Source organism: Jaculus jaculus, chromosome 1, assembly GCF_020740685.1.
Source record: "Jaculus jaculus isolate mJacJac1 chromosome 1, mJacJac1.mat.Y.cur, whole genome shotgun sequence".
In the NCBI taxonomy this organism is placed as follows: domain Eukaryota; kingdom Metazoa; phylum Chordata; class Mammalia; order Rodentia; family Dipodidae; genus Jaculus; species Jaculus jaculus.
Genome location: NC_059102.1, coordinates 19,182,497 through 19,210,366, shown reverse-complemented (window position 1 = coordinate 19,210,366; position 27,870 = coordinate 19,182,497). Strand labels below are relative to the sequence as shown.

The window sequence follows — 27,870 nt, the reverse complement described above, 5'->3', positions numbered from 1 at the left end:
TTGAATTACAGGATTTCATACTTATCCACTAAGAAAGTAGTCTCTGTAGAAACCTGACAGGCTGTTTCCATCCACCTGCGTCACTTTGGTAACTTGTGTCTTGCAGTGATTTTTTTTGGGGGGGGGGTTGAAGGAAACTTGAACAGGGAAGGCATCATTGGGCTGCCCCACAATGGTAAGCTGCAGGTTGCCAGTCTTACTTTTGGCATCAGTCACTGGTAGGTTATCACTCCAAGGGATTTCGCTGGCTGTCATGTTGTGTCATGTCTCCATTGATCTCACCAGTGCCCCATGGGAGTGGGATGGTGGTGACCACATCATTCAGTTCTAAATGAGCTTCTTGCAGTTCACATTCTGGGTTGGCATCACAGCCACCTCCAATTTCTGAGGGCCAGCAGTTGTCAGTGGAATGAGAGAGTCCCGTGTTGTTAGATAGTCTCCACTGACTGCTGCTGTATCACTATTGACTGGAGATGACTTCTGGATTCTTCAAGCCAGTTAGAGACTGTGGTGAAAAGTTGTTTTTTTTTTTTTTTAAATATTTATTTATTTATTTGAGAGAGACAGACACAGAGAGAAAGACAGATAGAGGGAGAGATAGAGAATGGGCGCGCCAGGGCTTCCAGTCTCTGCAAACGAACTCCAGACGCGTGCGCCCCCTTGTGCATCTGGCTAACGTGGGACCTGGGGAGCCGAGCCTCGAACCGGGGTCCGTAGGCTTCACAGGCAAGCGCTTAACCGCTAAGCCATCTCTCCAGCCCTGTGGTGAAAAGTTTTTTATCCACACTTGGATGGGTGTGTAGCTGCACTCCTTTCTTCTCTTCATTTTACACACGAAGACGAATTCGGCCAAATCTGTCATCTGAGATTCTAAGCATGACCACACTGTGCAGCTCCATGCTCTGTGGCCCTCGCCTGTTCCTCAGTCTTCATGCGCGCGCTCCGAAGTGATCAGTGGAGTGTGCACTTTGGAGGTGCGCTTCCCCATGTTTGAGGGCATGATGGTCTCGCCTTCATGTGGATAAACTGAAATCTACTTCCTTTCCTTTACTCCAGATTTCAAAGCCTGGCTGGGTCCTGAAGATCTGCCTGGTGCAGGTGCCGCTTTTGGTTTCTCACTTTGAGTGATGGCTCTGGGATCATGCATCCAGACGCTGCAGAGCTACCGGATCCCCCAAATCCTGGTGCTGCTTTGCCCTGTCTCCCACTTCTCTTTGGGCTGTTGCGATTCCTGTGCTTTCTGCTGCGTCTCAGCCTTAGCTTTACACTCTTGAGTCTCTTGGACTGTGCTGTATACCTTCTCATGGGAATCCGTCTCCGTGAAGGTTCTGATCTGTGCCAGCTTAACCCTTTCCCCGTATCCCCGGGCAACAATGTCACCATAAGCAAAATTCAGATCAACACTAGCTCAGATACGTCCCTCTTGAGAAGAGCCCTAGTCTCCAAATCTTTAAGTATTGCTGTTTTGGTAGTGATCAGTGCCATGTACAGTTTCTCCGTGGGCTGGTAGACGTATCTTACACTTTGTTTCAACAAACCTGTGTTGATTTCCAGTGCTCATGAATTTTGGAAAAGCTGCTAATAAGCCCTCAATCCAAGTTCCAGTCATCTCCACAGACTGTCAAGAAACAATGGCCTTTCCCACCTTTGTGCAAACTGCTGGAGGCCCGGCTCTGTTGGGCCCAAGGCAAGGGCCGGTGGGAGAGGAGCGCACCAGGGACTGGAGCTGTCGCTGCTATGCCTCTCACCCAGTGTTACAGCTACATGCTTTTAAAGATGATGTCTCTCATGTGCATCGGAGTTTGTTTATAAGGCTTTCTCTACATAAATGGCTCAATAAATAGTGTTATTAATATTCCCGAGTATTTTACTTATCACCAAATCCTTTCTTTTCTGAATTCCAGGCCTCTTAGGTTATTCTAACTGCATGTCCCATAGACATCTGAAGTCAGTTTTATACAAATTCCTTTGGGAGTCTTATATATAGTTAATTTTATGTTTTTATCCCTGTGATTTTTTTCTTTTTACTTTGTAGCAAGAATGCTTGCCTTCCATTCTTTTTTTCCTTACTATTAATCATGTGCATAGTGTGTAAACAGCCATGTTGGTAACATCGTTGGCCTCCTCCCTGTCCTACCCCCTCCGCAGGGACCCTCCTTGTTGGGGAATGTGGATCGTGCATTGTGGGGGTAGCTATCAATTATGGGGCAGAGGCAATGACTCTGTGCATAATGTCCCATCATGTGGCTGTAACAATCTTTCTGCCCTCTCATCCGCGAATTTCCCTGAGCCATGTTGGGTTTGTTTTAGGTCTACTTAAGTGATGAGGTCTTGGGAGCCTCTGTGTCTCTGGATCTCTAGTTTGGTGGGAGTTGAGTGTTCTCTGTGTCTATCTCCTTCACCCTCGTGCTGGTACCAGGTTCACCAAGAAAGCAGCGCTCCTGCTTATTTCCCCAATTACTCTTGGTTTCAGTTGGGGCCCTGGTGAGGTGTGATAGGCTGATTCTCCAATGGAGAGTGAAGTCAGCACCAGATAAATGGGATAACCCTTATTGTTTTGGAGAGAATTTAATAGGTGTAGGCCCTCTGGTAGTCAGTCCACAACTGGTGGGAGCTTGATAGTGGAGAGCAGGCTCGTTTTTATCCCTATGAGTTTTGATGCTACAGGCAAAACAGGACGCTCATCAGAAAGAGAAAGTAAACCAGTGCTTTATGAAGAGACAAGTTTTCCAGGTTTCAAATGAGAAATGACAGAGAGATGGTGGTTCTCAGAAATAGTGTGCAACACATGTAGAAGTAGATCTACAGAAACTATATTTAGACAAGTGATCTGAGAGGTTGGGTTAATGTGTTCCTTTGCCTATTTTGATCCAAGTATCTGGTATAGATCACTGAAAGGAAGGCAGTAGTCCCTCTGCCAGCTCCTAAATTGTCACTGAGAGTCAGTTAATTCAGCCAGAGCTGGAGAACAGATGTCCTGATGTAACAGTCTTTGGTAAGGCTTTGGAGTGCTAGTTTTACAAGTTTTCTGTATTGATCATTACATTTTGCTGCTTCATAGATGGTTTTAGAAGCCAGGTGATGAGCAGATGAAATACTTGATGTCCTATAATGAAAACTTGAATCAAATGAGCATTATGGAGATATCTACAGATTATCTGTGAGGAGGGAAGCCATCGTGGTACCTGTAGGCAAAGTCAGCAGTTGTCAAACAGCAGCTTTCTGTTACCTCCAGTAACTTAGCAAGTATATCATTGGGGTTTACAAAGTTTCCACCCTCCATATGGCCAAAGGACAGAAGAGCATCTTTAGGTTAACCAGTCATGAAACTAGAGTTCGGCCTCAGTGGTGCTCCTGAGAAACTTAGCCAGTGCTAAGGTTTTGGCCTTCTGATCAGCCTTCTTCCGAGGCTGTTTCAGCTTGCACCTTTTCTGTATCTGCTGCAAACCTTCAGATATTTCAGAAGTACTTTATAGAAACAATTGCAGGCTTGTACTTAGGTACTGTAAAGAGCGATTGCTTCTTAATGACATTCAAAGCCACATGCTATTTTGGTTTTGTACTTAAAAAAAAAAATCTTAAATAGTGTCCCTATTTTTCTTTGTGACTTCCCATGTCAAGCTTTCTAAAAAGCAGTGCTCATTTGAGATATAAATGGTTGAATCACTTTCTGTGATAGAGATATTTTCCTCTCTCCGGAAGCACATAGAAGTTGGTTTTTTATTAATATTCTTCTTTTAGAAGTTGGTTTGTTGCTCAAGGCATCTGGTTGATAATCTTCTGTGAGGCCTGGGGAGCTTAAATAAGTTGAGAGTAGTTCGAGCAGAAACCACACTTTTACAGGGCTTCTATTTGTTTTGGCATAGTAGAGCGATGTTGTAATAACTATAGTAACGGAATTCACAGTTCCCAGGTATAAGTCCTAGAGAATAAGTAACTCCAAAACTGGTCTCTATGTATAATTTAGGCTAGTAAAAAGTAGTACTTTAGATCCAGTAGGAGAAAATGATAGGGTTCTACCCATATATTCACCTTTTTCTTCAGTCCTCTATCTTTTTCATAGGTTGTATTTCAGCTGGAGGTTTGAATTGACTGGGTGGGATTTTCTTTTTCTTTTTCTCTCTTTCTTTCTTTTCTTTTCTTTCTTTCTTTCTTTCTTTCTTTCTTTCTTTCTTTCTTTCTTTCTTTCTTTCTTTCTTTCTTTCTCTCTCTCTCTCTCTCTCTCTCTCTCTCTTTCTTTCTTTCTTTCTTTCTTTCTTTCTTTCTTTCCTTCCCTCCCCCCCCCCCCCCAGGAAGGGTTTTACTATAACCCAGGTTGACTTGGAACTCTGTAGTTCCAGGCTGGCCTCGAACTCATAGCGATCCTCTTACCTTTTTCTCCCAAGTGCTGGGATTCAAAGCATGCGTCCCCACGCCTGGTTGGGTGGGCTTTTCTAAGTGGTCTGTGGATAACTGAATAGAACTTAAGATTAATTATGATACAATTCTAAGATAAGTAAGCTAGACAGTAGTAATGACTTAAACTGTCAATGGGAAGACATGATTGGGAAGCAGTAGTAATGACTTAAACTGTCAGTTTAGAGACATGATTGGGAATCAATGTGCATAGATATGTGTAGCTGCTTGTGTTCCAAGCAGGACAGTGCAAGAAGCCAGTAAGACCCACCATGGCGAACAGCCTGTTGTCAGCCACTGCCTTTGTGTTCCTCCTCTGCAGTGCTTTCCTTTGTGGTCTGTGACCTCCTAAAGGAGTGGGCTCCCTGTAACCTGTCCAGCTTGTGTCTGTGTACCTCACGAGCACTAGGAGAATTCTTTACACTTGTGTAGTTCTTAAGAAATTTGATGGAATCTTGTGGATTTGATATAGGCCTCCATTCTTTTTCTTTTTTGCACATGTATGTGTGTCTGGTACATGTATGTGTGCATATGCATATTCAAATGTGGGGGCACACGTGTGTGTGTGTGGATGGGAAGGCTACAGATTGATGTCAGGTGTCTTCTTTAATCACTCCCCGTATTATTTATTATTTTTTTGGATTTTTTGAAGTAGGTTCTCACTGTAGCCCAGGCTAACCTGGATCACACTCTGCACAACACATTTGTACATGAGAACGTCATGTTACACTTTCAGTAGTTGGATGCTTATTGATACTGTGTGTAGCAGTTACCTTCTCTTTGCTGAGAAAAACACATGACCAGAAGTAGTTTATGGAAGGAACAGGTTTATTCTGGCTTGCAGCTTCAAGGAGAAGTTTCACCATGGGGCTGGATAAAAACCTACTTTGAGGAGAAGGAAACTCTTTCAGCATTCTTCCTTCAGGCTGCCTCCTCCAGCACTCCTTTCAGCTCGAGCCTCCAGTGGCCTGCATGTCCCCTCAGGACGCCTTTCCTGTTACCTCACTGCAGAGCAGCTGGCCCATCCTCAATGGTGCTAATTCTTTAACAGTCACAGCTGAGGTGGCGACAGTCTCCGGGGCCAGAAATTTGTTATTTGCTCATATTTCCTTCTGTGCCAAACTATATCTCCCATGTCCTTCTGCTCAGTGTTTTCTTACAAACACACCAGTCCATCTCTTTTAAATTCAACTTTGCTCAGAACATGGGCTCCTTACAATGTGCTCCTCCAGACACAAAATGGCCTGGATTACTTACTGTTTAACAAAAAAACAAAAGTTGTTTGTGAGAAGAGAGAGAAAGGGATGACCAGGGCCTCTACTGCAGAAGAACTCCAGAATGTGTGCACCATTTTGTGCATCTGGTTTTATGTGGGCACTGGGGAATCAAACCCAGGACATTAGGCTTTGCAAGCCAGTGCTTTAACTGCTGAGCTGTCTCCAATCCCTAGAATATTTTCAATATGTGATTGATTTAATTTGTTGATGTAAAATTCATAGATCAGGAGAGCCAATTATATTTGAAGTTTTTCCTTAAAAAAAACACAAATTTCCCAATATAAAAGTGGTTTTAAATTTTTATTTGCCAGGTGTAGAGATGGCTTAGCAGTTAAAACACTCCTGCAAAGCCAAAGGATCCAGGTTTTATTCCCCAGTACTCCTGTAAAGTCAGATGCACAAGGTGGCACATGCATCTGGAGTTTGCAGTGACTAGAGTCCCTGCGTGCCCATTCTCTATCTTCCTCTTTCTCTCTCAAAAAATAAAATAAAAATAAAATAAATTTGTAATAAGTTATGACATAAAAATCAGTAATACTAGGTCTTTCTCTTGTTGGTTGGGGTGGTAAGTTTATGGAATGTTCCTCAGTTTACGTAAGTATTTCAGACAGGAAACAAACAACTATTTCACTGTTATTATTATTATTATTATTGGTTTTTCGAGGTAGGGTCTCACTCTAGCCCAGGCTGACCTGGAATTCACTATGGAGTCTCAGGGAGGCCTTGAACTCACAGCGATCCTCCTACCTCTGCCTCCCGAGTGCTGGGATTAGAGGCGTGCACCACCACGCCCAGCTCACTGAGATTTTTGCCTTGATGTTGTATTAAGTTGGTAGTATTAGTGTGCTTGTGTACAAATATCAAGGCATGCATACCTCATGGCCGGTTTCTCTTTCCCTTCCTCTAGCGATATATTGCCACTGGAGAGCTGGGAAAAGCTACTGACACGCTGGATTCTACAGGGAAAGTAACAGAAGAAAAACCCTACGGTAGGAAGTTCATTTCATGTGTTCCTCATCTTTGATATTTACAGAAAGTGTCTGTGAATACAGAATTTAGACTGGGCGTGGTGGTGAATACTAGTACTTGGGAAGTTGAGGCAGGAGGCTGGCAAGCTGTAGACTAGTCTGGGCTCCGTAGTGAGTCTCTATGTCCAAGAAGGGGTCAGGGCGCTCTCAGCAGAATTTGAAAATACACGTGTCTTTCCAGTGACTTTTAATTATGAGTACATGTCTTTAGGTTAAGAAGGTTGGAAATTGTTAATCACATTGTAGCTTATTTGGTATGAGCTTATAAATAAAGATCTTGTATTACTGCTTTTCCCCCCCTGTAGTGAATTTTTCTAATGTTAAGAGTTATTCTTCAACATGACTCCCTTGCCAAACATATTTGAAGCCAGAACTTAGATTTTTTTCTCTGTGAGTGAGAAACAAAGCAGGAAATCTATCTTGTTAGATTTTACCTAACTTGCCTTTTTAATTTTTTTTTTGACAAGTAATTACCTCTCAATTGTTGAAATAAATGGGCCAGACTTAATACTTTAAAACTCATCGTTTACTCGTACTTTTGGCATAAAAAAAGAGGAACTCACTGGGACCCACCTTAATTTTTCTGCTGTTCCTTCTTTGACTACTTTAAGAAAGGGTAGATACATGAACTGGTTTCCTAGCAACTCTCACAGAGCTCACACTATTTTTAATACAGTGCTTGCTGGTTTGGCAGTCAGGTCACCTGCAATATTATGTCACCAATTGTGAATTATTTGTCGGCATTCTGGTTCTCCCCAGCCCCCTTGCTTAATGTTAACTTCTTAATTTGGCTGTAGACAGTCTAGCATCTGGCTTCCCTATGCTTCTGTGTTAATTGTCCTTACTATATATTCTACATTACCCTAGTAGCAAGACCAACCTTTACTTATTCATAGTGGTTTCACTTACCTTGCTAACTTTTATATGTAGTTAGTATCTTAGTGAAATAAACTATATACTGAAAATAATAATCATGATTTATTGCAGTGTCTTTAAAAATAGATCATGAATTATCCTTGAGCTTAATATTACAAAATTAGTGAATAATACCTTCAACCAAAAGGCCTTTAAGATTAAAGAGGAATAGGGCAACAAGAAGATATCAGATTCCCACAGTATATGAAAGTATACTGTCAGTATATATAGTTTAACATACATGATGAAGCTTCCTATGTCTTTTTAAATATTTTATTTATTTGTTTATTTGAAAGAAAGAAAGAGGGAGAGAGAGAGAGAGAATGGGCACATCAGGGCCTCCTCCAGCCACTGCACACAAACTCCAGATGCTTGCGCCCCCTTGTGCATTTGGCTTATGTGGGTTCTGGAGAGTTGAACCAGGATCCTTTGGCTTTGCAGGCAAATTCCTTAACTGCTAAGCCATCTCTCCAGCCCAATCTTCTTATGACTTTATCGCCATTTGCCAAGCATAAATAAAGGGAAGTGACTGCTGTTTGGAACAGTGGCTCTAGGGTAGTAGCTGAGGAGACAAGGGGAACAGCTTGGGGAAGAATGAAAAGCAGAAGACTGGGAGTTAATTTCAAGCTCTGCCATGTTCTCGCTGTGCTACTTGAACATTTTTAAATTTTTTTGTTTATTTTTATTTATTTATTTGAGAGTGACAGAGAGAGAGAGAGAAAGAGGAAGAGAGAAAGAGAAAGAGGGAGAGAGAGAATGGGTGTGCCAGGGCCTCCAGCCACTGCGAATGAACATCTATCTGGCTTATGTGGGTCCTGGGGAATTGAGCCTTTAACCGTGGTCCTTAGGCTTCACAGGCAGGCATTTAACCACTAAGCCATCTCTTCAGCCCCTACTTGAACATTTCTTAAGAACTGTATGTTTCATCTTCAAAATGATGGTAGAGCTGGTGATGATGTTGATACCTACTTCACATAGTTGCTATGAGGAGTGATTGGAAGAGAATGGCTACAAGGGTGGCTTAGCTATGTCATGACCATGAAGCTCCTGTAGGGGTCGCAGTAGAGATGGTAGTAGCTGAGTCCAGCATGGTAGTGGTAGAGTCAGTGACATTTTCAGACTACAGTAGTGGTTAGTAAGTAAAAGTGATGAAACTTGATTGTTGATTGACGAGGTGGGGATAGTGAGAAGGTTGTCAGCTGTGACCTGATAGATGAGGTTTTAAAACTGCCTTCATGATGCTATAGCTCACTCCGATGGGATTCCAGAGGCCCAAGCTTTCTTCCTAGTTTGGAGCATTGTAGAATTTTCAAAAATCTATTTTTATTGAGTAATTTGTAATTTTATTTACTTACCCTAGAGAAAGCTCAATTTGTCAGCATAATCCCTTCATAATCTAATAAATCATGGAGAGAGAATACCTTTCACTAAACCCTGAACAGTTTGTCCCAGAAAATAAGAGCCCAGGACATTTTTAGATTGGCATGGTTTTTCTGTTTTTTGAGTAAATCATCAAGTAAGCTGCAGTAAGTATCAAGGACATGATAAAGGGTGGGTAAGACCCAGTTTCTTTCCTTAAGGAACTTACTGCCATGTGGGGAATTCAGACTTACGTTCTCAGCCCTCTGAGAACTGATTCTGAGACCTGTGGCCAGTATTTAAATGCCTTTAGAATTACCCTAGAATAAGATTTAGAAATACTCAAACTTCCTTAAAGGCACATTAAAAAAATCAATATAATGCAGGGACTGGAGCATAGAGAAATAAAAGTAATTGTAGTAAGTACAGTGACAGGTAAAGTTATAGGTAACTCTACACTAGAAGGCCTCATGAAGCAGCCAGGTGTTTGCACTTAAACATAAGTCATTGGAATGCCTCAAGTTTAAATATAAGCTGATATAGATATATTTTATATCAACGACTCACCACTAGTTATTCAGAATATATAAAACTGGATACAAATGATTGGTGTTTACATGTCAGATGGAGTTCAGTTCTAATCAGGTAACTATATATAGGCTTTTCACCTGTATATCTGGTGGTAGACATTGAGAAGTCAGGCAGTATACCCAGGACAGATTTTTGTTGTGTTTCATGGCCCCTGGCCCTGACCCACTAAAAGTTCTTGGTGCCACCATCCATCCAGTCAGTTTAACAACCAAAAATGCAATTTGTTGTTGATCCATCAAAGACTGACATTTGGATAACGTAACTAAGGCAGTCTGTAGTCGCTGGCAAATGAATGCTCTTAAGTCATGTTGTCCTAACTAGACACATACTTTTTTACCAGCCAGCTGAATGCTAGCTTAGAGGCACAAGAAAATGAGTCTGCTTTAGGAGACTGTCACGCAACCACATGAACAGGACCTTCTGTCTATTTGCTGGTATCACCCCATAGCCCTTCTGATGAGCAGCGTCTTCTGTCCTCAGCGTATCTTTGTGTGCGGCTCCCCCACAGAGCTGCCGTGTTCTCACATCTGTTCGGCATGTGGCACATGGAATGAATAAGAACCCTGTGCAAAGACAAGCCATTTTCAGACATGACTTCAGATCTGCCCTAGGAAAGACAAAGCATTTTTCTACCTTTTTTTCCTCTTTTCTTTTTCTCAGGTTGCCTCTTTCTTACTGATCTGTAGCATAAAGGACTCTGTATGCTTTGGAGATGCACCCATGACTTGCTTTTTCTCTCTCTCTCATGTCTTGAAAAACAGAAGTTCTTAGATTTAATTGGTCCAGCCAGCTTATGTCTTTTGTTGATGGCTAGTTGTTTTGGCATTCTCTTGAAGAACATTTTTTATACTTCAGAAGCATGAAAATACTCTCCTGTGTTGTAAATGCTTTTAAGACTTTGCCTTTCACATTGCGCTATGATCCATTGTTTTCCTTCATGGGTCTCTGATGGGCTTTTCTCCACTGCTCCGCTGCCCTCTTGCAATCAAGTACCATGCAGGCACCGGTTGGTTTGGGGTCTGGTTGGCTCAGTCAGTCGGCCTGTCTTGTGCTAATACCTCCTATCTCAGTTGCTGTCATTTTAGACAAAGTGTTGATATGTGGAAGAAAGAGTCTTCCTGCCTTTTTCTTTATAATTTTTTCCCCTATAGTTTTTATTAAACAGCTTTGAGATTCGTTTTGCTTTTAAATCATGTAGAATAATGAATTTTGACAGTTTTGTTTTCTAATCTTTTGTTTTCTCATTCAAATGTTAAAGTAACTTTACATTTCTGGAAATTAATTCAACTTGGCTATGATATGTTACATGTACATGTTGGTTTGTTTTGCTATTATTTACTTCGAGTTCTGGAATCTGTGTTTATGAGTGAGATTGCCCTATATTTATTCCCCCCCCCTTTTTTTTTGGTTTTACAAGGTAGGGTCTCACCCTAGCCCAGGCTGACCTGGAATTCACTATGGAGTCTCAGGGTGGCCTCGAGTGCTGGGATTAAAGGCGTGCGCCACCACGACTGGGTTGTCCCCTTTTCTGTTCCTTTTTCACTGAATTCCTTCTTCTTTCCAGCTAATCCCTCTTGTATTTTGGTGTCTTTTCTCCCTCCTCCATCATCCATGATGAAACGTTGATGGGCTCTATGAAGGGAATGATAGTCACTGTGAGGTTATATATGCAATGGCCGCTTGTCAGCAAGACAGCTCGTCCCCATCCTCTGACTTCTTACATTCTCCCTCCTCCTCTTCTGTGACATTCCCTGAGCCTGGGAGACTGTGATAGAGAAGTCTCATTTAGTGCTAAGCACTCTCTCAGCAGTCACTTAGTGCCCAGCACTTTGATGAGTTTTGGTAGTCACCACCATGTGCAAAAATAAGCTTCTCTTACCAAAAGTGAGCCAGTTACTGGCTGACGAGGGAGCCCCAGTGACACTCCTGTGTCCACCCCGCTTATGCTGAGTTATAGGCATGTGTGGCCCATGGCCAGCTCTTTACAGGGTGCTGAGGCTTGAACTCGGGTCCTTTTATTTGCAAAATCAGTCTTCCGTGCTGAAATGTGTCCTACCCCCAACCCAGCCCCAGTTTGGCAAGTCAATATTACATTATTTCAGTATTTTTCCTTTTTGCTGTGTCAAAAATCGGTTCACCTAAATGCTCACGTTTTAAAAATATTTATTTGAGAGTGATAGAGAGAGAGAAAGAGGCAGAGAGAGAGAGAGAATGGGCATACCAGGGCCTCCAGCCACTGCAAACAAACTACAGATGCATGCGCCCCCTTGTGCATCTGGCTTACGTGGCTCCTGGGGAATCCAGCCTCGAACTGGGTTCCTTAGGCTTCATAGGCAAGCACTTAACTGCTAAGCCATCTCTCTAGCCTCAATGCAAGACTTTTTTTTTTTATTATATTCCTTTGATCTATCTGCTTATCTTTATGCCAGTTTCACACTAACTTGATTTTTATAAAAGCTTTATAAATCTTGGAGTAAGGGTATATTAGCTCTGTAGCTTACTTTTCATAGTTGTTTTGTTATTGATTTCTAGTTAGGGTCTTACCCCAGGCTGGCATTGAACTCAGGGATTCTTCTACCTCTGCCTCAAGTACTGGGATTCAAGATGTGTGCTACCTTACCCTCTATCATAGTTGCATATTTTGCTCTTGGAGGACCTGTGCATTTCTGCATGAAATTTTGAATCAGCTTGTCAGTTCATACACACACACACACTCTCTCTCTCTCTCTCTCTCTGTCTTCTGGGATTTAGAGATTTTGTGGATTATGCAGATCAATTTGGAGAGAATTGACATCTGAGGAGTATTGAGCTTTTAGGCCTATAGTTTTTACAGTCATATACATATTTTTTGTGTGTGTGTGTGTGAGGTAGGGTCTCACTCTAACTCAGGCTGACCTGGAATTCACTATGTAGTCTCAGGATGTCCTTGAATTCATGGCGATCCTCCTACCTCTGACTCCTGAGTGCTGGGATTAAAGGCGTGCGCCACCATGCCTGGCCCCATATACAAACTTTTTATGTCTTGTGTGTATGAAATTGCTTCATACTTCCCATTTTTATGCTATTATAAATGGTGTTTTGAGGTTAACTTCTGATTACTCATTAGTACCTAGCACTTGATTTGTATTTACTGATCTTTTGTTGCCTAGCCTTGTTGAACTTGTTTATTAGTTCTGATTGCTTTTATTTAGATTCTTTTTTATGAGAGAGAGAGAGAAAGAAAGAAACAAAGAAAGAAAGAACAAACATGGCCCCCCAGGTCCTGTAGCTCCTGCAAACGAACTCCGGATGCCTGGGGTACCATGTGCATCTGACTTCCATGGGTACTGGGGAATTGAACGTGGGTCCTTAGGCTTCACAGTCAAGTGCCGTATCCACTAAGCCATCTCTCCAGCCCTTTATTTAGATGGTTTGAGTGAGTCTAGCTGTTTTTCTCAGGTCTAGATAAGCCCTTGGGGGTCTCTATTGGATGTCACAAGTGTTAAAGAAAGTTTCTTTACTCTGCAGAGTTGAAATTCAACCCCCCGCCTCTGTTAGGACTTTGGTAGTGGGTATTGTTATATTTTGTGTAGTGTCACTGTGTGTATATGCGCAGCTTAGAAGTTAGCCAGGGCTCAGGGCACCCTTAGAGACATCTCTTTCTCTGTAGTTTCCTCCAAATCTAGCTGTCCCTGGCTTTCTGTGTTCTGACACAGTTCCTTAAGATAACTGCTTTCTCTGGAATCCCCTCTCTGCCCCACAGGTTAAAAAATAAAAATAAAATAAAATAATAAATATATAAAATAAAATAAAAGCCCCACAGGCAGCAGCATCCTTCCTGGTGTTGGCTTCTTCTTCATCTCAGGGATGGGAGTCCTTGCTTTCTGCTGTGGAGGCTCAGAACTCTGTCAATGGGTTTGATGAGTTTAGCAGTTGATCGTGGTGACAGGGCTTGTCCTTCTATTTGAGGATTGTGTTTTACTCCAATACTGCCTTTCGCTCCATAGTTCAGGTGAGTGTCACCTACCGTACTGGGAGTTCCCTGGAAGAGTTGGTGTGTTATTAGCAAGTAATGACGTGTAGCCTGGTCTTGTGAGTATTAACTTTCTCCCATTTCCCATTGTGTTTGTTTTTTGTTGTGATTGGGATTGAATCCACGGCCTTGTCTGCTAGGTAAGCACTCTTCTGCTGACCTATATCCCCAGCCCAGAGGAAGGCTTTAACAAATTCATTTCAAATGAGTTCTGTCACATATTGATGGTGTACTCATTTACTAATCCAAGAATAATTAGCCCATTCCTGTTGGGCTTGTAGCATACCTACCTTATTTTGCCAGGTGCACTTTTTTAGGGACAGGGTATGGGACATCTTTGCTGTGAAGATTTTATTCTACATTTCTTTTTAAATCATGTGGTAGTAACATTGTGAAATTATGGAACAGCTATTTGATTGGAGACTAATACCGGGTTGTATATACAGCCAGCATGATTCTCTACATATTCACAAGCTTGATTTTTCTTATAACATACCCTGCCATGCAGGCTTTTTGTCTGGCAAACATCAGATAAATGATTGGCCTAGGTGACTTTTAAATGCCCTTCAACCTTGCGAGATTCTATTATCCTTGAACAAATTAAATTTCTGCAAGAATATCTTGAGTGCCACCTTAATGGTGTAGTTATCTAAGAAAAACTGTCTTTGTCTTTGCAAAGCCCAGGATTTCACTGGTGAGGTAATAGCTTACGATGTTGTTAAAAATTGTGGTGGCTAATTGCAGAATGAACCACACATACCTGAGCTGTGGAGTCAGACAGAGGAGAGGGAGGCCGGAGTCCGAATGAGGAGGCGTGCATGTGGCTCCTGTGCAGTAATGTGGGTGAGAGGTAGCCACTAACGCAGGACAAAGGGGACACATTTGGAATGTCAGCAGAGACCAGTGTGACAGAAGAAAAGCGCAATTTGAACCTGCCTTTAAAAATGTGTAGCTAAGTTAGGAACAAGGGCAATTTTATCAACAATGGCGTTACTTTCAGCAAGTGCCACCCTGGTGGTAGCCTCGGCTGTGTGGTTTTGGCAGCTCATATTTGCATAGCTAAGGTGCCCTCTGTAGTTGTGTCTTAGTGCTGAGTATAGGAACAGTTTGCCCAGAAACGTCCTCGTCCCTCCCTGTTTTGAGATAGGTTGGTTTGAGATGCAGTCTAATGGATCTGCTGTTGAGGGCTGGGATTGTGAGGTCTAGCTGTTGGAGAAGTTCTTTGGAATTACTTATGTGGCTCTTCGCTACTGTTTAAGTCTGGCAGATTCTAGGTTTTTGCTTGTGTTTAACTTATAAGGACAAGGTCACACTGAGGTTAAGACTGTCTTGCTTGGTTGATATTGCCATCTGGACCCATTATCCCATGATGTTCTTTAGCTTTTAGCATACTGCTAGAACAATAATTTGAAGCATACAAATTTTGATTAATATTATTCAAAAGTTTATATTTCCTGCAAAACCATACAAATGCTATAATTTATTTCTATGGACTATGATCTAAATAAATGGTAGAAGCGAGGCTTGATGGTGCACGCCTTTAATCCCAGCACTCAGGAGGCAGAGGTAGGAGGATCTCCATGAGTTTGAAGCCACCCTGAGACTACATAGTTAATTCCAGGCCAGCCTGGGCCAGAGTGAGACCCTACCTCGAAAAACATAAATAAATAAATAAATAAATAAATAAATAAATAAATAAATAAATAAGTGAGTGAATTGTAGAATATTTGTAAGGCATAGTTTATTGGTGAATACGAGAATACACACACACACACACACACACACACACACACACACACAGAGGATGAGTATATGTGTGTGTGTGTATATATATATATATATATATATATATATATATATATATATATATATATATATATATATATATAGGCTCAGCTGTAAATTTGAAAATCTGAGATAGTGAATTTGTCATAGTATTTTTTTTCCCCCCGCGGTAGGGCCTCACTCTAGCCCAGGCTGACCTGGAAGTAGTAGTTCTTATTAACATTCAATATATAGCAGGTTCCTTATAATATTTGATGCCTAGAAAAACTAAGCCAAAAATATTAGGACTATATTTCTGCCTGTTCTCTGATCATTTCATTATCAATAACTGTAGAACCATTTTTATAGTTAATGTGATGCTTTCCTTGGGCCTTCTGAAGTCAGAGTCAGAACCAGCCAAATACGAATACAGTGGATCACTTTTAGCTGGTGAATTATTGGGGAATAGTTGAACTAAGGGAAATTTAGTCTTTATAAAGAATATGTATTATATAATTGAGTAAGACTTTCTTTCCCTTCCATCTTGTTAATATATATTTTATTCTTCTCAGCAAGGTAAAACGTGGCCTAAGGGACAGGCACTGTAATAAATATTTTATTGAAAAAAGTTTAAATGAAGTTTCAGAGCTGTTGGTGCTGTAAAAATAGCACATGTACTCCCATGGGTGTGTCATTTTTTAATGTTCATTTTTGGCAGATAAAATAACACAAGAAGATATTGAAAGCATTCTGCAGAAATTTACTGGGAATATAATGCAAGTACCACCCCTGTAAGTTCAGTTATTGAATTTGAATAAATGTTTAATATTGCCAACTGGCTAGCATCACAAGTTCAAATGTAATAAAATGTAATGGGTTTCCTTTTGCTGTGTGGTGAAGACATGCAGAGTAGGTGATCAAGAAGAGCTGAGCCAGATTCACCTGGATACAAAACTTCTGATCCATCCTTTCAGCACTGGACTTGGTCTCCTCTGTTCCTGGGAGTCATAGCCTGGCCTCTGTTGCGTTAAGTTTTTAGGCACTTTTCCGATGCTGCTGTAGGTACCAGAGCAGGAATAGCACCAAGAGGTGTCATGTGTGCACATTTTGTGTTTCTGAGTCCTAAGCTGTGCTACCTGTCTGTGCTTAGAAGCTTTCTCTGTGACAGATCAAACCGATTAGAATTACAGCTTTGGAAAAAGAGGAGTGTACTGCTTTACCACTCTTCTTCATTCTTTCGGGCTACTAGGGAGCTGCTTCCATGGTTCTGGAGGCTAAGTCCAGGATAAGGCACTCACAGATTATCATGCTTGTGAGAGCCTGCTTTCTCATGATGGCATGTTCTTACTGTGTCCTCATGTCACGGAAGCACCAAGCCATCTATCTAGGGCACCAGTCTCTTTCATGAGGACTCTGGTTTATGACACAGTCACCTTCTAAAAGGTCTCACCTCCTAATACCATATTTGTGTGTATATTCCTGTTTCTCACAATTCATTAATTCCCCCCCCCCCCCCAGGTAGAGCCTTACTCCAGCCCAGGCTGACTTGGAAATCACTCTGTAGTCCCAGACTGGCCTTTAACTAGTAGCAGTTCTCCTACCTCTGCCTTCTGAGTGCTATGACTAAAGGATTGTGCCACCATGCTTATCTTCAAATTATTTTTTTAAATTCCTAAATGGCTTCAGGATATGTCAGTATATGTTGCTAATAGTTGTTTTAGAATTTAGTATCTTAAAATATTTCCCTTTTTAAAGAACATTGCACTATATGGAGAACTATTTCTTCATAATTTTCCCTCAAATGTAAAGCCTTGAAATTCTTATTAGCAAGACCTATATATAAATTTTGGGCTATTATTAAGCTAAATTAAACTTATTTATATTAATAGGGTTTTCTTTCCTCTGGTTATCCAGGGGTTTTTGATGTAATAAAATGTTACCTCATAAAGCTAAGATCTGTTACATTATTTCTTATTTGCTTTTTAGAAACAAACATTTTATTATATTAAAAATTTAAGCTGGGCATGGTGGCGCACATCCTAATCCCAGCACTTGGGAGGCAAAGGTAGGAGGATCACTGTGAGTGTGAGGCTACCCTGAGACTCCATAGTGAATTCCAGGACAGCCTGGGCTAGAGTGAAACCCTACCTCGAAAAACCAAAAAGGAAAATACAATTTAGCTGAGCTCTTTCTGAACAGAAGCTCATAAAGGTGAAGACTAATGGAGGAGACCCATGATGAGCCCCTCCTGGGGAAAGAAAGAATCCCTATGCCACCCTGCCCAGTGATGCCAGAATGGGCCTGTAGTACCTCAGAGATAGTTAGGGACTTTATTCTGGCAAGATGGTGGAATGGGTTAGAAGAAAAAGCTAGTTCAGTTTTTAGAAGCATTGTCAATATAAACAGCTTCTAGTCATTCTCTTTCCATGCCGCCTAGCATTATTCTCTTGTAGTCTCCCTCATATTTTCCCCTCTCATTCTCTCTTATACTGCAAGCTATTCTGCATTAAAGAAAGATGGACAGAGACTTTCAACTCTAATGAAGAGAGGGGAGGCAGTAGAAGCGAAGCCTGCCAGGCCAGTTACTGTGTACAACATCTCCCTTCAGAAATTCCAGCCACCATTTTTCACATTGGGTAAGTTGGAGAAATTTGAAATAATCTGTATTTGTTATGTCCTTACTTTGTTATTTGGCTAGTTTAAAAATTTTTTTTTGTTTATTTTTATTTATTTGTTTGAGAGTGATGGGGGGGGGGGGGAAAGAGGGAGAATATGGGTGTGCCAGGGCCTCTAGCTACTGCAAACACTGTAGATACATGTGCATCTGGTTTCACAGGACCTGGAGGATCAAACCTGGGTCCTTAGCTTTCACAGGCGAGTGCCTTAACCACTAAGCCACCTCTCCAGCCCTCATCAAGATTTCTTAATAGGAATTTTCAGTTGATAAGGATAAAAATAGAAGTTGAGGAGGGCTATGTTTGATAGCACATTAATGAGTTGCCTGTAGCTGCATGGAGATTCAGAAATGGATTTCGACCTAGGCTGAGCTTGTCTTGTATTACATGATGCTATTTTATTGCATAGTAGAGAGTAAACTACTTTAGATCTCCATGGGAAGAAGTATGTATATGTTTTCAAGATTTTAAGTTTTACCTTTTTCCTTCAATTTTGCTTAGTACTTAACCCACTAAGTTTTAGAATGGACATTAATTTGTTCTTTTAAAACATTTACTTTTTGGACAAAAAATTCTAAGAGTAGATTGAATTTTTTACTTGTCTTTGTTATCTATAAGTTGTTACTTAAAAATCCTAAATAGGTAGGACAGAAATGTATTGTAAGACACCTGGTCATGTTTTAATTCTGATTATTGGTTTGAATATAGAATCTGTATTTGAAATAAATTGCAAAACATAAAAAAATGTTTCTACAATGTAGAAGTTTTGTGTTCCTCTTGTATACAGAAAGTTGTAGGGGAAGCTTTGAACTTATCAGAAGATGAAGAACCAAAAGTCATATAGTTGCTAATTCTCAGCATTCCTGAAATTGATCCTACCCTTAATTTTAGAATACATACTGGATAGTATTCCTGTTAGAAACCATTTCCCAAAAGCCTATTTTTCCCTAAATCACATTGCCTTTTCTCATTGACATTGTGTATTGTTCCTTTCAGAATGTGTTGCAGTTAAGAACAGAAGTCCTTAAGTTTTCTTGATTGTGAATGACTTGACAGACAGTGAGAAAGAACACCACTTCCCCCGTGCTCAGCCCCATTCCATGACAAGGAAGCAGCTACTGGGGTGGAGTTGGACGCAGGGAAGCAGGAAACTCAGCGTTCTGCTTGCACTGAAGTCATAAATACTTGATTGTGTTGACTTGAGAGAGTAGTGAGCCAAAGCAGCTGTCTTTTTCTGCTAAGTCCAAGATAATGCAAACATGTAAGCACACCCCCACTTGATCCTCAGCAGTGGCCCCCAACTGTAAGCTGTGGACAAAAAAATTATAATCCCCACTTGGTGAGGTTTGATAAAGTCTCCTTAATGGTTTTATTTGCCTGCTAAGACTAGAAACAAATGTAGGGTGTCGTCCTTTTGTGTGGCAAATGCAGCAGGATGTCTTATTGATTAAGTCATGTAAAGCAGAGCCCTGCTGTCACCCAGTAAGAGTGACACTGCTAAGAAGATGATTAGATACTCAGCCTGCTCATGGCATCACAGTTTTATTTTATGATTTTCTGAGGTATATTTCCAAGTGAATATTTACATATATTTAAATACACTGAGACATATGCAGAAGTATAGCATCACAAAATTCTTGTCATTGTGAAAGGGGTTTTTGTGTTGGTGATGGTTGGGTTTTTTTTTTTTCTAATATATGCAATCTGATGCTATTTTAAAAACCTACAGTTTGTGATAGTAAGGCTGAGATTGCTAATCATTTAAAACCTAGTAAATGAACAAACGAATATGCTTAGAATGGAATCCTTTTTAATGTCTCAGGCTTCTGATAGCAAAACTGAGATTTCCAACTACTTAAAGCCTAGTGAGTGAACTAGACTGAAATATTAAGGTGGTATGACTTGCCAGTTAATTTAAAATGTGTGCATGGGTTTCTGCTGTGTGCTTTCTCCACACTTTGACTTTTCAGTCTCACAAACACATATGCTGCTAGATGAATAATTTATGTTTTAGCACATTAATATTTTATCACTTGATTGTTTGCATAGTGCATTTTTACATCTGTCGAGGGGCATCATTGCTATGTAAAGTGGATTTCACAGGAGGTTAGCGACTTACCCTGTCACTGTTAACATTGCAGATGTTGAGTGTGGAGGAGGGTTTTATATCAGAAGCTTGGTCAGTGACATTGGCAGAGGTAAGCGGGAAGATGAGTGATGAATGATCATTAGGGATGGGGAGGGATTTGTCTGTTCTTCGTAGTCTCAGTCCTGGCCCCAGGAGCCGAGCCCTTGCTGCCGCTTCAGCTCCAGGAGCGTTGTGGTGATGGCTTGCAGGTGGCGGGCAGCTCAGCAGCTGTTCTGAGGGACTGACTGTGCCCAAAGAACAGAGAGAAGAACAGAAAGCGAAGACAGGAATAATGGGTGAAAGGGCCGGCCTTTTTTTTTTTTTTTTTTTTTCCAAGTGCAAATCATTTTATCTTAAAGTAGGAATCAGGAAAAGAGATTTTTCTTTCTGAAAATTGATTTGCATTGATACAAATATTTTAAGAAAACAAAAAAATCTAGAAGCTGTAGTCTGACAACCAACCAGGAAGTTACAGTCCGGCTCTACTGTTACCTGGACATTATGACCAAGACAGGTCATGTGATCTTACCTGCAGGGTAGAGGGAATATTTACCTTAGCATTTGTTTTGGGGTTAAATAAGAAAAGCACATGCAAGTCTTTACAGCGTTTAAAGCCGCTTATAAGAAAAATTTCTAAATACTATTTTCCTGCTTAGTCGTTGGTTTATCTGAAGATGTGGCTTAGCTTACCATTTGGGGTTGTTTTGAAAGGTTACAGTTGAGTTTTGATGTCATTTGAGAATTGGAGACTGTGAAAGCTTCCCTGCTTATCCTGTGTTTTACTTTGTGCACTGTAGAGCTGTCTTCCTGCGCCACTGTGCTGGAGCTGACCCGAACCAAACAGGGGCCGTTTACCCTTGAAGACCACGCGCTTCCCGAAGACAAGTGGACAATCCATGACATTGCGCAGTCCCTGGAGCTATGTGCGTCTCTTCTGCCAGCAGAGTTGGCACTGAAAAAACCAAAGTCCGAGGAGTCTCACGAGCAGGGTTTGAGTTGTGCATATATAACTCTGAATGAGCCAAAGGGGGATGATGATGTCACTAAGACACTTTGAGATTGGCCTGGGCCGATCGTCGTTTCCCGGTTGGTATTTGACTCCTATGTACAGATGCACAATGGATGGCGAGCTGCAAGCAACAGTTACTGCTTTGTTTTCTGTGAGGAAGTGGCCATCATTTACAGTTTCTGTAGTGGACACTCTGTGTGCTTACATTATAATCGGCCTTGGTGATGTTCAATTCTGGGCTGTACTGTGGATTGTTCCAGATGTCTTTATGTCGTTCAACTGTGGATTTGATTGGATTCAGGAAAATTAGCTTTCTGAATTTGATCTTTCTTTAGTCTTTTTCCTGTGAAAAAGTTGAACATATATTTTAAAGAAAAAGAAATAAGGCCAGGTGTGGTGGCGCACGCCTTTAATCCCAGCACTTGGGAGGCAGAGGTAGGAGGATCACCGGGAGTTCGAGGCTGTCCTGAGACTCCATAGTGAATTCCTGGTCAGCCTGAGCTAGAGTGAGACCCTACCTCGAAAAACCAAAAGAAAAAGAAGAAAGAAATAAGACTTACTTGTTTTTACTATTTTTACAAAAGTGACTTGTTATTTTTACTCTGTTAGGCTGCTGGGCGGTTCCATCGTTTAGGAATTCTTCACTTCTGTTTGAGATGTTCAGTATGGACCTGTTCCATATGTTTGGAGAGTTTATTATAAAGAAACTTCGTTTTGGTAACAGTGTACTCATCTAGTAATAGCTGTGTTTGTTTCGGTCTTGGGAATGAATACATTTTTATGATAAATATTTATAAATGAACTAGGTGGCTCTGCTGCCACTATCAGGGTGTAAATAGAAAATAAATGTCTAATTTTATCTCTGTCACTTAGAAGACTGCTTGTCTGGCTGTATATTGTGGAAATAACATAATCTTGAAAATGTACAGAGTGCATCTGGAATTCAGGTTTTCTTTTCTTGGCTCTTCAGCAGCTGTTTGCATTTCTTTATGGGCATTGGTACCCATGGCATGGCTCTTTACATTTCTTTATGGGCATTGGTACCCATGGCACGGCTCTTCACCTTTCTTTATGGGCATTGGTACCCATGGCATGGGTTTTCACATTTCTTTACAGGCATTGGTACCCACAGCACAGCACAGCTTTTCACATTTCTTTACGGGCATTGGTACCCACAGCACAGCTTTTGCACATTCCTTTATGGGCATTGGTACCCACGGCACGGCTCTTCACATTTCTTTACGGGCATTGGTACCCATGGCGTGGCTCTTCACGTTTCTTTACGGGCATTGGTACCCATGGCGTGGCTCTTCACATTTCTTTATGGGCATTGGTACCCACGGCACGGCTCTTCACTTGCTGCTCTTCAGGCGCTTATGGGCGTGGGGGAGCTGCCCTGTGTCTCCAGCTCATTTCTTCCTCTCTGAGTATGGAGAACAGTGATTCTCAAATGTGATTTTCAAGTAGCTTTTGAAAGTTCCCTTTGTACCATACTTTTGAAAATGTGGTCTTACACCATAGCAAATTTCATGTGATCAGTACTTTTTTTTTTTTTTTTAAACGGGAGTGTAGTGTTTGGTTTTTTTGAAACAGGGTTTTATGTAGCCCAGGCTGACCGCAAGTTCAAAATGTAGTCAAAGCTAGCCTTGAACTCCTTCCTTATCCTCATGCCTCTGTTTCTCAAGTGCTAGGGTTACTGGTATATTACCAACATTCCCAGTTAGAATGTATTATATTATACAGCTAGTCTGTAAAAACTTAACTCTAATACCTCTTCACTTATTCAAAAACATTTTTCTAAAGAAAGACATTAAAATTTCATTAAAAATGAATTTTTATAATTTATAGATTCCTTACTTTTTAACGGTGATTGTGATTGGTTTTCTAATTCAAAACTTTCAAACAAGTAAGCAGTTGGACTGGATTATTTGTGCTTACTCTAATGTAAACCCAGTATGCAAAGCCAGGTGCTTCAGTGGAACATTCTCCACATATTGCCAGCACATCTTAATATAAAATAAAAGCTCATTCTTTTTTTTTTTTTTTTAAATTTTTATTTATTTATTTGAGAGCGACAGACACAGAGAGAAAGACAGATAGAGGGAGAGAGAGAGAATAGGCATGCCAGGGCTTCCAGCCTCTGCAAACGAACTCCAGGCGCGTGCGCCCCCTTGTGCATCTGGCTAACGTGGGACCTGGGGAACCGAGCCTCAAACCGGGGTCCTTAGGCTTCACAGGCAAGCGCTTAACCGCTAAGCCATCTCTCCAGCCCAAAAGCTCATTCTTAACATCAGACAAAATTAAAGTATTGATATCATGGTACATTATCATAAATACCCAATGTGTAAGTTTATAAATTAAAAGTTGAGCATTGTACTTATACCTAGTGCCCTAGAAGCTGTGTCAACTAAAGGTGGCAGTCACACTTTGGTCTGTTGGAATGGCACAAGCTATGCATAGTATGTGTTCATTAGTTAATTACTAAGTCCAAATAGAGAATGGTAAGTTTTACAACACAGCTAAGGTATATCAGCCTTTATTTCAGTTTAAAAATTGATGTAGATAATTTTCTAACAGGGAAGAGCATAGGTGTGGTGGTTTGAATAGAATAGATGGCCCCCAATATATTCAGTTGTTTGTTTGTAGTTTGCATCTGCTGGCTACCTGGCTGGAGGCAATATCACTGGGTGGATCTTAAGGTGTGGCAGTGGGTTTCCGATTTCAATCTAAAGATATGCAAAGTGTGCCTAGCTGGAGTTCCTGAAGTGTGCTGTGGCTTTTGGCTTTTAGGCTTGTGTTTCTCTCTCTCTGCTTGGTCCTGTGAAGGCAGGCCAGCTTCTTCTGCCGTTATGGAACTTCCCTGGATCTGTAAGCTTCAATAAATCCCTTCCTGCATAACTGTGCCTGGTCTGAAAGTTCATCTCAGCGAATCTGAAGCTGTCTGCTACAGAACTTGATACCAGGAGTGGGGTGAGATGTACCTGGCCATGTGGATGTAGTTTTGGAGGAATAGGCATGAACTTGGTGATTGCAGCTGAAGATGTCTTCTGGAGTGGTAAGCCAAGTTTTATGGATTATTCTGATGAGAGTCTGAGAATGCTAAGTGCAGACAGCATTGAATTTTGAGGCTTGGCTTATGAGCTTTCTAAGGGGAAGGAAAGACTGCAGAGGACTTTGTCGGAACTGGGCTACTGGCATAAGGTCTGGCTGCATCTTGCTGCCCAGGCCCAGAGAGTTTGATCAAGGTTAAATTTGTAATGGACTGATGTGCTTGGCTAGAGATACTGGACTGAGAGACTTAAGATTTTAAGCTGGAAAACTTTAAGCAAGTTAAATTTATTGTCATAGAGACTGGCTTTAGATTACTAAAGCTGCTATTGTCAAACATATTAGCAATCTTAAAGGACCATGGAAAGGATGCCTGAGGAAAGACTATCATAGAAATGCAAACACTTTTGGAAAGAGTTGATTGGAGTAGGAACCTGCTTTTCATTTAGTAGTGTATTGTTTAGCTTCCATGATTTTGTGTATGCTCTATAGCCTTTCTTGCTACTGATTTGTAGTTTAATTCCATTGTGGTCAGATAGAATGCAAGGAATTATTTCAGTTTTCCTGAATTTGTTAAGATTTGCTTTGTGTCCTAATATATGGTCTATTTTAGAGAATGTTCCATGTGCTGCTGAAAAGAATGTATATTCTGCAGCCTTTGGATGAAATGTCCTGTATATATCTGTTAAGTCCATTCCTTCTATGACCTCATTTAGTCCAGATGCCTCTCTGTTTATTTTTTTCCCCCCGGGATGACCTGTCAATTGATGAGAGTGGGGTGTTAAAGTCACCCACCACCACTGTGTTTGGTGTTATCTGTGACCTTAGTTCTAATAGTGTTTGTTTGACAAATTTGGGAGCCCCCATGTTAGGTGCATATATGTTTAGGATTGTAATGTCCTGTTGGAGTGTGCCCTTAATCAATATAAAGTGACCTTCCTTATCTTTCTTGACTAACGTCGGACTAAAGTCTACCCTGTCCGATATTAGGATAGCAACCCCTGCTTGTTTTCTAGTCCCATTTGCTTGAAACACCATCTTCCAACCTTTCACCCTAAGATAATGTCTATCCTTTCTAGAGAGGTGAGTTTCTTGGCGACAACAAATTGTAGGATCCTGCTTTTTAACCCAGCCTGCAAATCTATGTCTTTTCATTGGGGCAAGGAACCTGCTTTTCAAGGCTATGATTTGTTTTGTCCCTGAATTAAGAATATGGCTATATCCTACACACCTGGTATTGGTTTCAGAAGCATGAAAAATGCGAGGAGTGGTCGCGAATTGCACATGCTTCTAGGAGCTGCCGCTGAGATGTGGCATGAGGTAGGGCCTGATGCCCTGATAGGCTGAAAGAGCCTTTGGAAAATGTGAGGCGTGGTCATAAATTGCACATGCTTCCAGGAGCTGCTGCTGAGGCGCAGCCTGAGGCAGGGTATGATGCCCTCATAGGCTGAAAGAGCCTTTGGAAGATGGACCATGATTTGCATGAAGACCTCAAGAAGTTTTGGATATACCAGGACTGTGCAAGGGCTACCATGGAGTCCACTGTTGTTGGCCTGGGATTGAATTGTTCCCCTGCTACTCTGCCCAGCTGGAGGGGCGGAATTGGGAAATCTGGAGACTGTCAGTCTTGGACTTGAACTACAGAAGTTTGATGTTTGTTTGATGGTGGTTGAGTTTGCATTGTTTTAGTCTTTCCTTGCTGTGCCTTATACCAGTTAAAAATGTTTACTCTCTGCCTTTATATGTTAGAAATGTTTAACTTGTTTGATTTTACAGGTCTTAATATCTTAAATTGGTCAAGACTGTGGGGACTTTTAAAATTGAACTGTGGACAATTTACAATGTGTGATGATTATAAATGTATTGGGGGCCAGGGGCAGAATGTGGTGGTTTGTATAGAATAGATGGTCCCCAATATATTCAGTTGTTTGTAGTTTGCAACTGCTGGCTACCTGGCTGTAGGCAATGTCACTGGGTGGATCTTAAGTTGTGGTGATGGGTTTCCGATTTCAATCTAAAGATATGCAAAGTGTGCCTAGCTGGAGTTCCTGAAGTGTGCTGTGGCTTTTGGCTTTTAGGCTTGTGTTTCTCTCTCTGCTTGGTCCTGTGAAGGCAGGCCAGTTTCTTCTGCCATTTATGGAACTTCCCTGGATCTGTAAGCTTCAATAAATCCCTTCCTCCATAACTGTGCCTGGTCTGAAAGTTCATCTCAGCAAACCTGAAGCTGTCTGCTACAATAGGTTATATGAAAAAGGTAAATTTTAAAATGATAGCCAGTCCTTTCATATTGAAAACATTGAAGAAAATTTTGCCATGGAAAAATATTCTTATAATTCACATTGTCCTAATGCACTCATTTTAGAATTAAAATTTGTATGTTACTATTCCTTTTGTATTTGCATAATTACACTCTTAAATCACCCTTACTCTCTCTCTGTGTGTGTGTGTGTGTGTGTGTGTGTATGCACATGTGTGTATGTGCATGTGGAGGCCAGAAATCAACATTGGATATCTTCCTCAATTGGTTTCTACCTTATTTTCGAGACAGCATCTCACTGAGCCTTGAGGTTATTGATTTGGTTAGATTAACTGCCCAGCAAGTCCCAGGGATCCTCCTATCTCTGTCTCCACACTGCTGGGCTTACAGGAACACATGGATGCACTTTGCTTTTTGTGGGGGGGATTCTGGGGATCCAAACACCAAGTGTAGGAAAAAAAACCCGCAGGGGGCCCCCACGCTCTGCCCGGATAAGGCGACACCCCAAATCACTCACGAGAAGCGGTCTTGATGCAAACTGCAAGAGGATTTTATTCCAAGCGCGCTGGGGCCCACAGTCGTACACCGTGCAGGGGTAGAGGACTGCAGAGCCCCGAATGCAGGAACGGGACAGTTTTTATAGGGTTTCTAACAAAGCCTGTGCATTAGACCAATCATTATTTAATATCAAGAGCCCCTGCAGGGTGTTAGCCAGTCAGTTTGTGCCACCCCACAGTTTCTAAGCCAATTAGTTTACTTTGTTCAAGCCCCTCATGGACCAATCACTCTCTTATGACCTTGGTGGTCAGCGTTTGCGCAGGTCCTTGGGTGGGAGTAGCAGAGTGTGGTACCAGTCTCCTGTGACCTTGGAGGTCAGCACTTGTGCAATTCCTTAGGTGGGGGTAACAGAGTATGGTATCAGCCTCCTATGACCTTGGTGGTCTGAGGCAGGCTGCTACAGCTTATGGTGCAAGTTACTAAGGCTTACAGTGTGGGCTATTAAGGCTACTAAGGCTTACAGTGTGGGCTATTAAAGCTTATGGTGCAGGCTATTTACAGAAACTAAATAAGTGGTTTACTTTATTACTCATTTCCCATCCTTGAGGGCTATCTCATGCCCTTTTTACCTAGTTTTATATTAGGAGCAGGCTCTGATATAATGAGAAGAGGGATTCTTTACTTGCTTCTAACAGAGAGTAAAGCCTGGAGTTTGAGATATGCAGGGGCCCGCTTAAGCTCCCTTTGGAGCGTGATAGTATTTCTGAGCTTCTGAATTCTTGGGCCTTTCACAAGCACCTTACCAGTTGTGCCATCGCCTTAGTTCCAGAACCTAGAGTTTTTAAAAAATTATTTATTTTGAGAGAGTGAAAGGTTGGGGGGGGGGCGGGGGGTTGGAGGGAGAGAATGGGCAT

The 27,870-nt window shown here is 41.4% G+C and overlaps 1 protein-coding gene and 1 pseudogene across 1 annotated transcript in view; one reads left to right on the top strand and one right to left on the bottom strand.

The window, feature by feature from the left end:
• The window catches only part of Trub1 (TruB pseudouridine synthase family member 1), a 53,209-nt gene extending 30,500 nt beyond the window's left edge, over positions 1 to 22,709 (top strand). Inside the window, exons 4-8 of the mRNA XM_004659314.2 lie at positions 6,580 to 6,661; positions 16,060 to 16,132; positions 17,838 to 17,977; positions 20,158 to 20,214; positions 20,942 to 22,709. Of these exons, the coding sequence (XP_004659371.1) occupies positions 6,580 to 6,661; positions 16,060 to 16,132; positions 17,838 to 17,977; positions 20,158 to 20,214; positions 20,942 to 21,201 (612 nt within the window). The 3' untranslated portion in view covers positions 21,202 to 22,709. The remainder of the gene's footprint in view (positions 1 to 6,579; positions 6,662 to 16,059; positions 16,133 to 17,837; positions 17,978 to 20,157; positions 20,215 to 20,941) is intronic.
• On the bottom strand, positions 6 to 5,420 carry LOC105944053 (annotated as a pseudogene).
• Positions 22,710 to 27,870: the final 5,161 nt, after the last annotated feature.